The 16242-nt window shown below is 44.6% G+C and overlaps 1 protein-coding gene across 3 annotated transcripts; it reads left to right on the forward strand.

Moving 5' to 3' along the window:
• The first annotated feature begins 8471 nt into the window (after positions 1-8471).
• LOC146365051 (uncharacterized) lies at positions 8472-15658 on the forward strand. 3 transcript variants are annotated; one of them, XM_084918134.1, is made up of 8 exons: positions 8472-8569; positions 9328-9663; positions 11241-11588; positions 12294-12356; positions 12748-12843; positions 13286-13323; positions 13400-13606; positions 14922-15658. In XM_084918134.1, the coding sequence occupies exons 1-8, from the start codon at positions 8530-8532 to the stop codon at positions 15075-15077; spliced, it is 1284 nt and encodes a 427-aa protein (XP_084774260.1). In that variant the 5' UTR covers positions 8472-8529; the 3' UTR covers positions 15078-15658. The 3 variants fall into 3 exon arrangements, with proteins under 3 accessions (XP_084774260.1, XP_084774262.1, XP_084774261.1); XM_084918136.1 differs by having other exon boundaries at positions 13400-13558; XM_084918135.1 differs by having other exon boundaries at positions 12297-12356.
• The last annotated feature ends 584 nt before the right edge of the window (positions 15659-16242 follow it).

Here is a 16242-nt window from a genome sequence, read left to right on the forward strand (position 1 = left end):
CACAACCGCATACAACCCGCAAGCTAATGGGATGTGTGAACGGTTCCACCGGTCGCTTAAGGCTGCTTTTCGCGCCTCCTTAAAGGATGGCAATTGGGTTGACCGCCTCCCGTGGGTTTTGCTTGGGCTGCGCTCTGCAGTTAAGGAGGATCTCGGCGCTTCCCCAGCTGAGCTAGTGTTTGGTCAGCCCCTCCGCGTGCCTGGAGAATTCTTGCCCAAAAATCCTCCTCCCTGCTTCGATCCATCGGTGCTATTTCTCAACCCGCTTTTGCACTCGCTTCGGGTTCCTGGTCCGGTGCACCATTGCGTGCCTGACACTTTTGTTCCAAAGACTTTAGAGACTGCTAAGTTTGTTTTTGTCAGGCACGATGCCCACAGGACACCGCTGCGGCCGCTGTATGACAGCCCATTCAGGGTTAATGAACCGGGCCAGAAACATTTTGTTTTGGATTTTGGGGGTCGAAGGGAGATTGTGTGTGTTGACAGACTTAAACCTGCACATGTTCTTCCAGACAGTAATGTAGTGCCGGCCCAGGCCCCTCGCCGTGGCCGCCCTCCTTCGATGGGGTTGACAGACTCTGGTTTTCCCCCCAGGACTACCCCCGGACCACCGGCGTTTGAGCCTCCTCCTGCCCTTCCTGCTCGCCTTCACCAGCCTCGTTCACAGGGTGGACCTTCCTCTGCCTGTTCTCTCCCTCCCAGGTTCAGTCGTTCGGGTCGTTTGCTTAGGCCCAGGGTCCTGGACTGAATAGAGACCTAACTGTGTGTTCAGGGGGGGGTATGTGTGGCGGACCACCAGGTGGCTCCACTCACACCCAAGTTGAAGGGAGGTGCTGGGGTGGAGATTTTGGCGCTTACTATATGTGAGGTTCTGAGAGTCAGTGAATAAAGTTGGAGTGAGACACTGAGACCTCTCCTGTCGTTATTACATACCTCCACAATGTAAATGATATTTCACCACATTATGATTACCACTGACTTCAACATTAGTTAGATCCCCCTTAAACCCACCCCCGTACACATAGACACACACACATGTAAACTTAAAAAATATAATAGTAATAGTGTGGCGGACCACCAGGTGGCTCCACTCACACCCAAGTTGAAGGGAAGTGCTGGGGTGGAGATTTTGGCGCTTACTATATGTGAAGTTCTGAGAGTCAGTTAATAAAGTTGGAGTGAGACACTGAGACCTCTCCTGTCGTTATTACATACCTCCACAATAGTAAGTATGGGGTCTTCAAAACAGGAGTGCACAAAGCCAAAGATAATGTTACAGGAAATATAAGTATGTTCTGTCCTCAAGCTTTGAATAATTTGAATGATTGGTCCCTCTAACAGAGGAACATCCTTTGTTTGTTCCACAGGTTTGAGGACCAGAGGAAACTCAGAGGGCACAAACATGGAGGTGACTTTCTTTCTCTTTGGTTCCTCTCACTGTTGACAGACTGCTACTGTAACAAAGAAATAAAGCAGTCACAGTGTGATGGTTCAGTTTGTAGACTGTTCCAGAAATTACAATCCAAGAAGGAGAATTCAAACAGGTAGGTGACAAAAATGGCCGCCCAGACGGAGACTCCAACAACAAACAGAGACACTGTTGTCTGAGAGGTTCAACGAGGCAACGTGGAAATATTTACCAGCACAAATGATTTAACCAAGTCAAAGTCTCTTCTTTTTATGTGAAGAAGACAGTTTGTCTCTGTTTCAGGACGTCCACTACGAGAACTGTACTCCAGGTTCTACACGTGAAGACTCGACCTACCAGAGCCTCGATCCAGCCGGCAGGGACCAGGACCAGACCTACTCTACATTCACACATCACACATGAGACTCTCTGGATTCACACCTGGGTTTGTTTCCTGATTCCAGGGTTTCACTCAACATTTTCAGTGTTTTAAAAAAAAAAAGAAAATCATAAATTAAACAAAAATAAAAGAAGAAAACTGAAGCTTTCTAAATCTGTATAACAATGACAGTGATGGCTTTACTGGAAAAAAGCTTCCTTTCAGTGAAAACCATGAATCAGTTTCAACACAGACACAAAAGCTGTTTTACAAGAAACATCAGTCCTCTGACACCTCACTGCAAACATGTGCTTCCCATTTCACCTATAATTACATGTTTTGTTTTGTAACCATTAACAGAATCCTTGTGGATTTGGGTCTATACTGAACAGCAGTGGAGACAAAAGGGAGTTTTTCCTTCCCACAGTCACCATGTGCTTGCTGATTGTTGGGGTTTACTCGTCTCATAAAACGAGCAGCAACTGCAAAGCTGAGAGCAGAATTTATAAAATTAACAGCTCGATAAAGAGATTCCCATTTTTATTTTCAGCCAGTTTCCATTTTGGAGGGAAAAGGTTTCAAACTCGTCCAGGCCTTAAAGCTCACCTGTGTTCTCCCTGGTAGTAATAAATGCATAAAAATAAGGCTTTAATGAAGACAGTGAATGAACATAGCTTCCTTGAAAAAGACCAAAGTTCCACTTCACTATTGAATATTACATCAAATAAATATAGTCAATGAAAATAATGAATTATGCATTTGCTTCACATGGCGAACAGATTTAAGCATTTACATACAAATCTCTCCAAATATGCATAAAATCAATAAAATATACACCACTCACTACTCATCAAGATGAAACACAATTCAAACTTACAAACAAAGCTTCTTCACGGCATAACAAGGTGGATGACGAAGGATTAAACAGGGAGACTTCTGGTACGCCTCACTGTGCAAATCCCAATACAAAAATGGCTTCCTGCATTACCCCACTCTAAACATCCAATAGGAAGGAACAAGCCACAGAAAAATTCACTTGACCGCAGTCTCCAAGCTAACCACTAGGAGATGCTAAAATTCTCAACGTGCACATAACATTACAGAGCCATATATATAAGAAATGATTAGACAGGAAGACGTGGCTTGTCGTTCTTGAATGCTAAAAAAAATGAATCTCAAATGTTCCAAAACAATAGTGTAATCAGCTCCATCTTGATATGTGCACTGAATTTAAGTAAACACTTTATAGCAGAAAATAAGCGACAAAAACAACACACTACAAAGGTGGAGCAGGTTAGTAATATTACAGTGTTGGGGTTGTGTTGGGGTTGTAAGATCCAACATGCTACCTGTAGCATGCTGCTAAAGCCATAAAGAAGTATTTACAAAAATCTAATATCCCAGACTAGGTACCAGGTCTCTACCTAAAACTAGTTAATTTAGAGCATTTTCAAATAGAAACATCTCTTACATTTAAAGTAAAATAGCTTAAATATAAATCAATGACATCAATGTGATCACACATTAGTGGGTATCAGTTCAATTTGATTTTATGTACACAAATCACAACAGTAACCTCAAGGTACTTTATTGTAACCCTACAATAATACACATGTCACATGTGGTATCCACTGAAATGTCAGAATCTCAGCTAAAAGCTCACAAAACCATTTCAATAACTGTCATGATCCTGGGTCCTTTTGACCCAGCGTTTTGTGTTTTTTCTTCTTGCGATTTTGGTTCTGTTCTTCCTCTGTTTAGTGTTTACTCTGTTCTGCCCGTGTGTTCCTGTATCTAGTCCGCTTTTCTTAGTTTGTGTCCTTTCATGTGTAAGTTCCTGTTTTATTGTGAAGGTCTACGTCTTATGTGAGTGTTTTCAGTTTGCCTCCCTAGTCTCGTCACGTTAATCACTCCCAGCTGTGTTCCCCACCTGTGTGTAATCTCCCTGTGTTCTCTGAGTGTATTTAAGTTGTGTCTTCTGTCATAGTAGTTGCTGGTTCGTCTGTGTTGTTTCCCCTCGGTCTCCCTGCGTCTCTCCGTATGTATTTCCCCAGACCTCCCTGCATCTTCGTTTCTGAGCTGCCGCATTTTGGGTCCTATCTCCAATTCCACACGTCTGCCACCGCGGTCGTGACAGTACGAACCAGCCAGCATGGACCCTGCGGCACTCAATCCGTCCGAGGAGCTCCAGGATGACATCAGCTACAATGTGGAGATCCTCCTCGGGCTGTGGCTGGAGAATCCTCCGTACGAGCTTCGCCGCACCATTGAAAACCGGCTACAACGGCTCTTTTCCGGCCTGCCATGGCTTTTGAAATCGCTTCCTCCGACCATGCAGGCTTTTCTCCAGCGCACACCGCACCTTCTCTCAGCCACTCCTGCCTCGCTGCCCGACTTGCCGGATGTGATCTTGCCCGGCCCGTCGGAGCCGTCTGCGGGGAGGAAACGCCGATCGCGCCGCCGGCGAGCCACCCCACAGCCGGACGTTCGGGCTTCTAATTCGCTGGCTGTGGTGAGTGAGGACTCTTTTCCATTTTCGGACTGTGTAACTGTTCATTCAGGGGCTGTGTTCTGTGCGGCAGATGATTATGTGAACAGCGTATCACCTGCTCAGCAGCCACTCTCAGCTCAGTCAGCTGCCCCGCAGACACTCTCTGCTCAGTCAGCTGCCCCGCAGACACTCTCTGCTCTGTCAGCTGCCCCGCAGACACTCTCTGCTCTGTCAGCTGCCCCGCAGACACTCTCTGCTCAGTCAGCTGCCCCGCAGACACTCTCTGCTCAGTCAGCTGCCCCGCAGACACTCTCTGCTCTGTCAGCTGCCCCGCAGACACTCTCTGCTCTGTCAGCTGCCCCGCAGACACTCTCTGCTCTGTCAGCTGCCCTGCAGACACTCTCTGCTCTGTCACCAGTGTCTAGTGTCACTTTCAGTTCAGCCTCCAGCGCCTAGTGTCACTTTCAGTTCAGCCTCCAGCGCCTCCAGTGTCACCTGTAGTTCAGGCCTCTGCGCCTCCAGTGTCACCTGTAGTTCAGGCCTCTGCGCCACCAGTGTCACCTGTAGTTCAGGCCCCTGCGCCACCAGTGTCACCTGTAGTTCAGGCCCCTGCGCCACCAGTGTCACCTGTAGTTCAGGCCCCTGCGCCACCAGTGTCACCTGTAGTTCAGGCCCCTGCGCCACCAGTGTCACCTGTAGTTCAGGCCCCTGCGCCACCAGTGTCACCTGTAGTTCAGGCCCCTGCGCCACCAGTTTCACTCATTCACTCCATGCAGGGAGAAAGTCTAATTTCAACTCAAGGTGCTTTTCATGGTTTAGCCGCCATTGGCACAGTTTGCTGCTCCAGGGCTTCCCCAGAGGCTAGGTCTCAGTCCCCAGCTGATTCTGGACCCCTGAAATTTAAGCAGCCACCTGAGAACTGCACCATGTCAGCGTTGCCTGGGCAGAGCCAGTGCTCAGTGCATTGCCAGTCGCCTTTGTGTCAGCTAGTGGCCTCCATGACTGCTGGCTTAGTGATGGCTTCTGCTGGAGGGCCCGAGGGACCGCTCCGGCCTTCGTCTCCTGTCTCCACGCCGCCGCCTGCAGCGCCTCCGTCTCCGGCTTCCACGCCGCCGCCTGCAGCGCCTCCGTCTCCGGCTTCCACGCCGCCGCCTTCAGCCTCGCCAGCTGCAGCCTCGTCAGCCTCGCCCGGCCCAGCCTCCGTGTCTTCAGCCTCGCCCGGCCCAGCCTCCGTGTCTTCAGCCTCGCCCGGCCCAGCCTCATTTGGGTCTGCAGCTAAATGGCCACTTTCTAGGCCACTGGCCAGGCGCCATCGCCGTCGTGGGCGGCCCCCAGACTCCCTTCGCCTGAGTCGCCGCCGTTGCCTTCCGCACGGCCGGCCCCCGGACCCCCTTCGCCTGAGTCGCCGCCGTTGCCTTCCGCACGGCCGGCCCCCGGACCCCCTTCGCCTGAGTCGCCACCGTTGCCTTCCGCACGGCCGGCCCCCGGACCCCCTTCGCCTGAGTCGCCACCGTTGCCTTCCGCACGGCCGGCCCCCTGAACTGTCCGGGCTCCTGTGTTGTCGGCCCCCGGGCCGGCCCCCTGAAACATTCTGTTTTGGACTTTGTTTTCTCGGGCTCTGGTGTGTTTCTTTTGGTTTTGGACTCGTGTTCTGTTTTATGGCCTTCTGGTGCTCCGGTTTTGTTTTGCTGCTTTTCGGTCTGGTTACTACCGTTTATGTCAAAACCGGTGCCATAATGGCACCGGATACCGGGACCCATCCCTAGTTGACAGTAGCACTCTCCTCACATTTTGGATGTGTTGTTCGAAACTTGAGCTAAAGACGAGTACATCATACAAATATGGGACACACACTTCATCCCTGAGGTCTCCCAGGCATCCCTCCATGTAGCGCTGGAGTGCTGCTGGGGCATAAGTAAGGCTGAATGGGACCCTCACCCACTCATAGAGTCCCCATGTTGTTATAAATGCATGAAACCCTGGTGATAAGCCTTTCCCTGGTCCAATACTGTGAACAAGGAGTTGCCCCCGAGGTTTTCCAGGATCTCTTGTATTCTCGGGATGGGATGTCTGTCGGGCAGTGTCGTTGCATTCAAGAGCCTACAGTCTACGCACATGCGAAGGCCACCATCTTTCTTCCTGACACATACCACAGGTGAAGAATATGAAGAACAAGATTTTTGGATCCAGCCCTGATTGAGTAAGTCCTGTATGTGTGCTTTAACTTCCTGATAAAGGTGTCTGGAGATTGCATATATGTCTTTTGCACAGGCCCATTGTCTTTTAGCTTTTAGCTAGTATCTCCAGGTACAGATCTGTAATGCATCCCATGTCTCAGCCATCTTTCGCAAAAACATTGCATTCCTCCCTCAGCATCTGTTTTACCTGCTGCTGTTTGTCACTTGTCAGATGGCGCAAATCCACTGGTGGGTCCCAGGGCTCAGTTTGTGTTGTCTGACTGGACTGCGCCATGGGTGAGGAAGCACTACTGTCTGATGTCTTAGAAAGCTTACCCTCCATACATTGGCATCAACATTGTGCAGCCATCCCAGTGTAGTGCGACCACAGAGGGTGATATCATGGTCAGTCATATTTTCCACAGTCACTGCAACTTTAGCATTATCTTCTGAGGGGAGCTGAATTAGCCGTTCTCTAACAACTAGGCCGTCTGCTCATGGTGTGTCACGATTCGGCTCCAGCACTGCATGGGACCCACTTAACACATTCTTATTTAACCAACCACATTGCACTGTCATCATGTTACGCTTCGAAACAAAAATAAAACACTGTTAAATAAGTGTAGTCTTTAGTAAGTATTTCAGTATCTGCTGAACTTTAGTAAGTTTTATAACTACTTTTAGATCGCAACACAAACTCACCTACTCCGAGGTGGATTTGTCCAAGAGGACTTTTGGCTCATGTGGCCAGTTGCTGGTGGCTCGTCCTCGAGCCCTGGACCCAGCTCAGGAGTGGCACCACAGTAACCCTGACCCACTGAGCAGGAAACCTGACTATTTTTTTTGTCCTCATAGAGATTTCCTCTTTGCTAAATTCTAAGTATTGAAATGATTGCAAAAAAATCTTCCTCTGTGTCACAACTTCAGAGTCAGTCATGAAAACAAATAAAATGGGGATTTTCTTTTGGACTGCACGTCCATCATAGACGTCACACCCTTACATGGTGTGACGTACGAGCACTCAGCACCGCTTATTTTTAACCTTAGCAATATGAACTTCCTCTATTTGCTTCTGCAATGAGTATCAGACCACTGTTTAAAACTAATGCTGTAAAAAGATTTTTATTCAAAGAAATTCATTAACAAGAACAACCACAGCAACTCTGCACACACTTAAGTTCATATTTAATAAAGAAACTCAGATTCTGAATGTTAAGTCAGTTCATGGTCAGTGGAGATGTTTCCTCTTTGTTCTTCGTGAGAATAAAATAATTCTCCATGTAAAAACAGCAAAGTAGAAGGAAAGATATTAACTGTTCCCTCAGTGCTGTTGAGCAATAAGTTTGTCAAACTTGGTCAGTGTTGACGTTCAGCTTCCTTTTCTGCCACGAGCTGACCTCAGACTCAGTGAGATAGCATGAACAGGAAGTCGAGCTGTTGCAGCTGTTATAGACAAAAAACAGCCTCAATGCAACTGTTTAAAATGGACAAGAATGATCCTCTATCCTGGGTCTTTGTGCTGGATGTCATGTTAGTTATGATGTAATATTTAAGTTTCATTATTGTGTCCAGTCAAAATGAAACTAAGTTAATTAAATAAGGAATTATCTAATAAAAATATGAACACAAGATTCCAAAGATCTTACGGAGAAACTCAGATCTTTAATGAAGGTCGGACAGATTTACAACCTCAGAGTCAGCAGATACTGAAATGCTGTGAAGTCTCAAGAACAATATGCACAAATAACAATGACACTTATGATCATTTATGAGTTTTAACATTAGAAAAAGACTAAATGAATTTTAGCTGAGGTGGAAGAATCAGCTGGACACATCATCACATTTTAAATTAGTGATGTGAATTCTGGTTTCAGGGATAAATGTAAATGTAAAGAGGTGCATGAATGAGCAGGAAGCCCTGCAGCAGACTCACAGACGGATGCAGAGGGGAGGAGTGTAGAGGTGCTGTGGTGTTTGGAGGAGGGACTCCTTCAGTTAGAGAAGTGAGGCGTCACAAGTTCCTGGTTTCCAGTGAAGAAGAAGAGAGGCAGCAGTAAACCATCAGAGCCTCATCATGAAAGTCCATCACACTCTGATCTGCTTCTTCTTCCTTTGTGAGTACATTCACTTTTTCTTTCTGTCACTCTCGTTCTTCAACATGTTTCTTTCTGTTGTTAAACATGATGATCAGAGTCAGCTATGAGTCACTTTCATGGACGCTTCTTCCATTCAAACTGCTTTTATTCATGATTTCATGGATGTGTTTGTGGCCAGTGTGGACAGAAGAAACCATCACAGTGAGACATTCATGGACATGTTGCTGCTCACTTTAGGACTTGATAACATGTGAAACCATCGTTTCAAACACAGCTCATTACAAGTGTTTGTTACTTCCTCAGAATAAACTGGACAGTCAGTCAAATAAAGGGAACAAACTCAGCCTGCTGCCTTCAGAGTTTATCGACTTGGCTGAACTTTAATTTGACTAAACTAAGAAAATCTTCCTGCAAACATTTTGTTCCTGATAACTCAGATGAAACAGAATAAACTGCCTCACATCCTGCAGCCAAATATAAAACTGTGAGTCATCGCCTAAAACCAAAGTGTGAATAACTCAGTAATGTTAAACTTTTAGTTTCCTCTTGATCACAAACAGTTTAGTGTCAGAGCTCTAACAGGACTGAATGTGGATCTTTGTTCTGATCAATGAGGAGAGAAAAGTGAAGCAGAAGATGATGTTTAAACTCTGAGCTCTCAGTGTTTCACATTCAGACTTTAGTCTCAGTGTGTCTGTGTGTGGATGCTGTGATCAGACTGCAGCTTCTTACAGGAAGTACAAACAGTAACTATTGATGGTTCATGTTTCCAACAGCTCTGCAGGAGGGAAACGCTGAAGTCAACAACTACAAAAACATTTCATTTGGAGTCGTTGGAGGAAATCTTACAGCTGGATTCAGGTTTCCTGATGGAACATGGAAAATGTTCTGCAGAGGAGAATGTAAAGGAGAAAACATTCTTATTAATACAACAGATGAGAAGCATCAAAGTCACAGATACAGCACTGAATATATAACTGTAGAATATACTCCTACTTTGTCTGTGAGCATCACACAGCTGATCATGTCTGATGCTGGACAGTACAGCTGTGCTGTGGCTGAATCTCCATCATCAGTTTCATACAAACAGTTTGAAGTTGTTGTTGCTGAAGGTGAGTTTCAGTCTAAACTGTGGAAATGTTGATTTCTCTGTTTTGTCTCTGAAAGTCTGAAGAAAAGTTTTATAAAACTTTGGAAACTCTGAGATTTTACTTTACTTTATCTTTTTATCAGTTTTCAGTCAGTGACTCTCTGAACAAAACTCCTCTTTACTAAACTGTTTCTTTAACTCTAGTTGTGTATATAACTATAGAAAAGAACATTCGTGCCATAATGTCCATCATGTCAGGATGATGTGAGTGAATCGTGCTGCACAGAACAGAGCAGACAGACACATTTATTTCATCAGAAGCTGTGGTGGAGGGTTGTGGGCAGGAGACACTAACACGCTCTATATGAGATCGGCTAATATGATATCTGAGGTCTCGTCTAAGTGATCAGCTGATCTGCTTTCTGTGGTTGAGCTGGACTTCATGAGCATGAACTAAACTGTGTTCAGTTTCTGAGTCTGAAAATGAAAATCAAAGGTTTGTGTGTAAATCAGAATTTATCTGTTTGATCCATATTTGTATTGCACAGTATTCACTGAGGGGTTTTTAACGTCACATTATTCTCATGTTGCTGGATTAAATTTGAGGCTCTGCTCTGTTGGCACAGTGAGTCCTGGTTCATGGTTTCAGTAAGGATGTTGGGTTTTTGATTCCTCTGATCACCTGCACAGGAACTGAAGCGTTCAGGGTTAAAGTCTGAGTTTCCTAAACCACAGTCCTGTGTGGACTTAACATCAGCATTTACCATGAGCGGTCACATGAAGCTTTTTACCAGCTCACTAAGTTTAGCCTTTTTGAAGTGATCAATGTCTCAGCTCATTAAAACACAGAGAATCTGATGGATCATAATCAGCATTTCATTAAATTCATGTTTAAAAGAAAGGTTTTAGTTTTTACTCTTTCAAATGCACCTCTTGTTGGAGTTGTGGGCTTAGACTGTGCAAATCTGATGTGAGGTCATCGAACAGCTGCTTGTTTTAGGATCAGATACTTTGATTATAAAACAATAAAACTGCAATAGAAAAAAAGAATCAGGGAATGAATTTGTATTTAATAATTAATATTCCTTCAGGGATCAACAGGGAGAAGCAAAGACATTAAACACCACTATCTGCTCTCAGAGGTCTCGTTCCAGCGATCTGATTGGACAGTAGGTTGTGGTTTCCTGGTGATCTGTGATCTGGAACATAACCTGCTCTGGAGCAGATTAGCTTAGCATATATATTAGCACAGTGATGTAAACAGGTAATAAGTGAACCAGCTTCATATTAAAAAACACGATTAACCCTGAAGTTACGTGGACAAGATTAAATCCTGCTTTGTACAGTAAACACAGTAAAACCTCCAGAGTGACACTAGCAGAGTGTCTGCATGTGTCACTGTTTTATGATGATGGCACGAGGAGGTCGGGCTGAATCTGAAGAATTCACTTCAATCACTGTTGAACTCACTGTTCCAGCCACAGAGTGGTTGAACTGGGCAGCTCCCAGTGTAACTGTGGGTCAAACTGGAGTTATTGTGATCAGACTGCATCATCTTCAGCACAGATAGTAACTACTGATCGTTTGTCTCTTTAACAGCACTGCTGGATGGAAACGATCCTGCTCAGCTGAAACACTTTGATAAAGAAACTGGAAGCTCTCTCACAGTCGGATGTTCCTTTAATCAGGCTGGAGGACAAAAGTACCTCTGCAGGGGAGAATGTGGAGAGGATGAGGTTCTTCTTCAAACAGATGATGCAGATGATTTCAAAGACAGATACAGAATTGGATTTAGAGGAACGTCAGAGGAGAAATATAAAGGAGGAGGAATTCTGTATGTGACAATCACACAGCTGACTGAGTCTGACTCAGGACGGTACAGATGTTCTCTGAATCCACCTGCTGGTCAAGGTTCATTCAGAGACTTTGAGATCAGCTTCAAAGATGGTGAGTTTTCCCTAAATGTTTTTAATGTTGCTAATTTAGTCATTGATAGCTGCTGCTGTTTCAGATAACCAGACATGTTATCTTACAGCCATACTGTAGCTAATGATTTGCACTTTTTCTGGAACTAAAATCTAATTTGACAGTTTTTCTCCAGCAGTATCAAAACTTGATGCTATTTTAAAATCTGAATTTCAGAATCTTTCTTGACACTTTTATCCCAGATGTCAGATACTGCTGATCTATGAGACGCTGCTGGTGTCTCACCTTTAAGAATGAGGTGTTCTTTGACTTTGGTCATTTCCAAACTGGCTGCAGGAGGACTGATGTGTCCTTTTTGTTAAAGTGCTACAACATCAGGAGATGGGAAAGGTCACAAAGTTTGAAGACAGCAGTCTGTGTCCACTCTGAGGGACTTTTATGTTTGTTTCTTGGTTTCATGCACTGGTTTGGATGCATATTAATGGTTGGCTATAGTACGGAAGAATATTAGGGTAGTTAAAATACACCCAGCATGTTGAGCTATGATACCGGCCTACTGTGATGTCAAAGATGTGATGAAACAAACATCCTTACTCGCAGTGAGAGACACACTTTGACACACAGTGATGTTTGACTCTGAGTATGTGAGCGGCTGCTTTTTCTCAGATCTCTGCTTTTAAATAAGAACCACATCCAAACCAAACTTCACTCTCTGACCTGTTTCAGCAGTCGTCCAATCAGCCTCCTCACCTTCACTCCCCACTGAGCAGCCTGAGAAAACATCTGAAGGTACCATTGTGTCCACAGGTTTTTAAAGATCCTCCTCTGCACACGACCACTGTGGAATTTATATCGAAGAATTTCGTTAATTTAAAATATTTAATAAAAACGTTCCTCAAATGTTGATGGTTTGATTTAAAATCCACTGCTGTGGTCTACAGATATAAACTTAAAGATGTGCTGTTGTCCAAACACACATGGTTTTAACTGGAGAATGAGACTGTTTAACACAGTAATGCAAAAGCAACTCTCCAACTTACCCTGAGTCTGAATGTAAAGGTTCATACTGGTAAATACTCACCTCAGAGGCCTCATATTACTAACATGACAGAGAAAATATTGATTATATATTGTATCAGGAGGTGTGAGTGTAAACTAACGTCTTCTGAATCTGCTGCAGATGATTTGCCGTCTGTGGGTCTGACTGTGGCTGTCATCATCATCATCCTTTTATCAGTGTCTGTGCTGATATTCTGCAAGAAAAGATCTGCAAAGAGTGAGGCAACAGGAAACACACGCACAGACGCACACACATATGCACACACACGCACAGACACGCACACACATGCACACACGCGCACACACACATGCACAGACGCGCACACACATGCACAGACGCGCACACACATGCACAGACGCACACACGCGCACACACATGCATAGACGCACACACACGTGCACAGACGCGCGCACACACACACGTGCACAGACGCACGCGCACACACACACGTGCACAGATGCACGCACACACACACACAGACAAATGCACAGGCAGTGTGTGTCTAAGATGTCTTGAGTTGTGTGTAACAGCCACTGCAGCCGCTGTAACAGGCCGCCATGTTTAACTGCATCACCTGACTTCCTGTTGTTATCAGGACACACACACCTGCCCTCTCTCCTCACCTGCACTGGTTCAAACTCACTGATGTGTTTTTCAGGTCATCCTGTGGAAACAGAGTACGCTGCTGTCACAGAGGTGAGCTCCACGAACTCTGACATCATCAGAGTTTGATGTTACAGGATTTGAAGAAATGTTTTTTCTTCTCCTGCAGACCAGCAACGCCGTGTACGAGGAAATCAGAGACGAGGGCGGGCAGAAAGGAGCCGCTCCTGTGGAAATCCGTTCAGTTTATGCTTTGGCCAAATACAACAACACGCCTGAAACCACCGATGATTACAGCGTGATCACTGCAGCCACGCCTGAGCACAGCGTAAGGAAAACGCTGGACAGAACAAACCAAAACTGTAATCTGGGAAAGGTTTTGTATCTGGGACATTTTTTCCTTTGTGTCGTTCATATTGTTGACTTCTACTGTCTGTTGTGATGTGTCACATTTAGCTGCATCAACTCGTGCTGATCTCGCCTCTTGAGCCAAAACCAACTCACAGTTTGCCAAACTGCAGAACCCCTGGCTTTGTCTTCACTAAACCCTCTGTAACTTTGCTCTGTTTCACTGCAGCATCAGTCTTTGCACAGATCATGTTCATTCCTGGTTTAATGTGTACTCCAGAAAATTTTGAAAGTTGTTATAAAAGTAAAAGAAAATTGGGCGAGGAAAAAAAAAATCGTCTTATTTTTCCAGACTCAAACACTTTGACACAATAACATCTGCTGTAATATTTACACCTCTGATGAAGCCTCACAAGTGTTTATTTTAATACTACACACAGTTTGTAATTGCAGAGAAATACTCTTCATTTTGGGCGTGTTGTTTCCAAGCAGGAACCTGAGAAAGACCCCTGGGGTTTAACAGGCTAGTGTCATGAATCGCTGTGCGGCAGGCAGGAGTTGGACCCAAAATGCAGGACTCACAGACTCAGGGGATGAACTCAAAAATCACAGCTTTATTTGCTGGTCACAGAAAACGAGCATACTAAACTAAACTAAACTAAACTGGGAAAATATAAACTCACACTTTGCAGAGAGGCACACACGGAAACACACAGCTTGAGGGACGACGCGACATTGACTCAGAGAAACACAGGGTTTAAATACACTGGGAAGTAACGAGGGGAATGAGACACAGAAGGAGAGCACAGCTGGGAGAAATCAGGACTGACGAGACAAGCAAAGCAGGACGCATTCACATAAGACACGGACCTTCAAGGTAAAACAGGAAGTATCACACAGAGACGCGAACTTGACACAGTGGGGACAGCAACTAAGAAACACAGAGACATAAACCATAAGGCAGAGGTCTAAGAACCAAAATACACAGAGGGAAATACTAAGCTTGGAACACAAGAAACTAGACTTGAGGGAGTAACAAAAGACCAACCATGAGAACATAATGCACAATGCAGAGTGACAGAAAACAAGAAACTCAAACATGCAAAGACACAATTACACAGAACAGAGGGGACACAGAGAGACATGAAGGGCAAGGGATCAAAACTAGAAACGATAGAATAACTCACAAGTACAATAATACAAAAAATCACAAAGAACTAAAAACGCTGGGTCAGGAGACCCAGGACCCTGACAGCTAGCTTCAGGAAACAACATGAACATATTAATAAAAAAAAATTCCAGTAAAAACAATAAAATCTCTGTTTTTTGTTTTTGTTTTTCAGGCTGAAGACGACTCGAGCAAACTCACCAAATCTGAGCTGAATAGTTCAAAACCAGACGTGGACTCTCCCAGCAGCACCTCGCCTGAGCCTCAGGGAGACGCAGGCTCTGACCCGAGCGCCTCTCTGGAAAATCCACTGTATTCTACTGCAGACTAGCTTCTGTTCTGCTGATGGCATATTTTCTCCTGCAGTGTTCAAAATGAAGTCGTTCTCTCACAAAATGTGAGATTTTTTTAATTCAACGATGTGACAGTTTGAGGAAAACAGTTGAATACAGGGAGAGTTTTGACTTTCTGACACACAAGCTTTAACCATGGGAAGAAATTCTGCTGTTGGCTGAAGTAACCAAACTAAAAACTTGGTTAAAGTTTCACATTTTACACGTTCATGCTTTACAGTCTCATCCCTACATGAGTTTGTTATTCTTTACACTTAGCCAGAAGTAAACCGTTGAGAGTACAGACTGTACATTTTACTGAGCTAAAGCTAATAACTGCTTATTAATTTTATAAATAAATGCTGATTGTTTTTTTAAGTGAAGTGGAGAGTGTTATTGGCAGAAGTGTCCTTCTGTACATTCACATGAGGTCATAATAAGGATTTGTTGTGTGAGCATCTTTGCTTAACAACCATGTTCACTATTACACGTTTCATGCTAATGTTCTTCAAAGCTAATGTATTTTTAATTTATTTTAAATTGCTCTGCAGAGTAGCTGTCAAATAAATGTTGAACTCGTGGTATGTTCCTGTTTGCATTTATAAAATCTTCCTATTTTATAAATAGTGTGAGATTGTAAACATCTGTTTCAGGCAGCAGCAAATACAGGAAGTCAGTAAGTTTGCATAAGATCTGTTCTTCATGCCTCAGTATGACCTGTGCTGTTAACTGAAATTACCCTTGGAAACATTTACATATGTGATGATTAATGCCACCACTGTCATGTTTTCAGTCTGATTAGTAGAGAAGGACAGTAGGACAGATAAGGACAGCAGAGCGCTGTATGAGCATCTGTGGGACAGAAACGACTCCCTCAGCAAAGACCTTCATCCTGTGATGAAGACGCAGGCTGTGAGAGCCTGTGTTGGTAACAGAGGCTTCACAGGTATTTCAGGGGTTGTTCTGTCAGTTTGCTTATGAAAGGTTACTGTGAGAGGCTTTGGGACGGGAGCAGCTGGAAGCTGGATGAATCTGCTTTGATTCAGCTATTGATCATTTTCATTTCATTTTATTAGTTTCTCGCTGTTTAAATTAATTCATACTCATTAATTTTAGGGCAGTTTGCAACCCCAGTTCCAAGAAGCGTCAAAAAATTAATTTAAC

This window comes from Perissodus microlepis, chromosome 20 (genome assembly GCF_051167445.1).
Source record: "Perissodus microlepis isolate ML-2025 ecotype Zambia chromosome 20, ASM5116744v1, whole genome shotgun sequence".
Classification (NCBI taxonomy): domain Eukaryota; kingdom Metazoa; phylum Chordata; class Actinopteri; order Cichliformes; family Cichlidae; genus Perissodus; species Perissodus microlepis.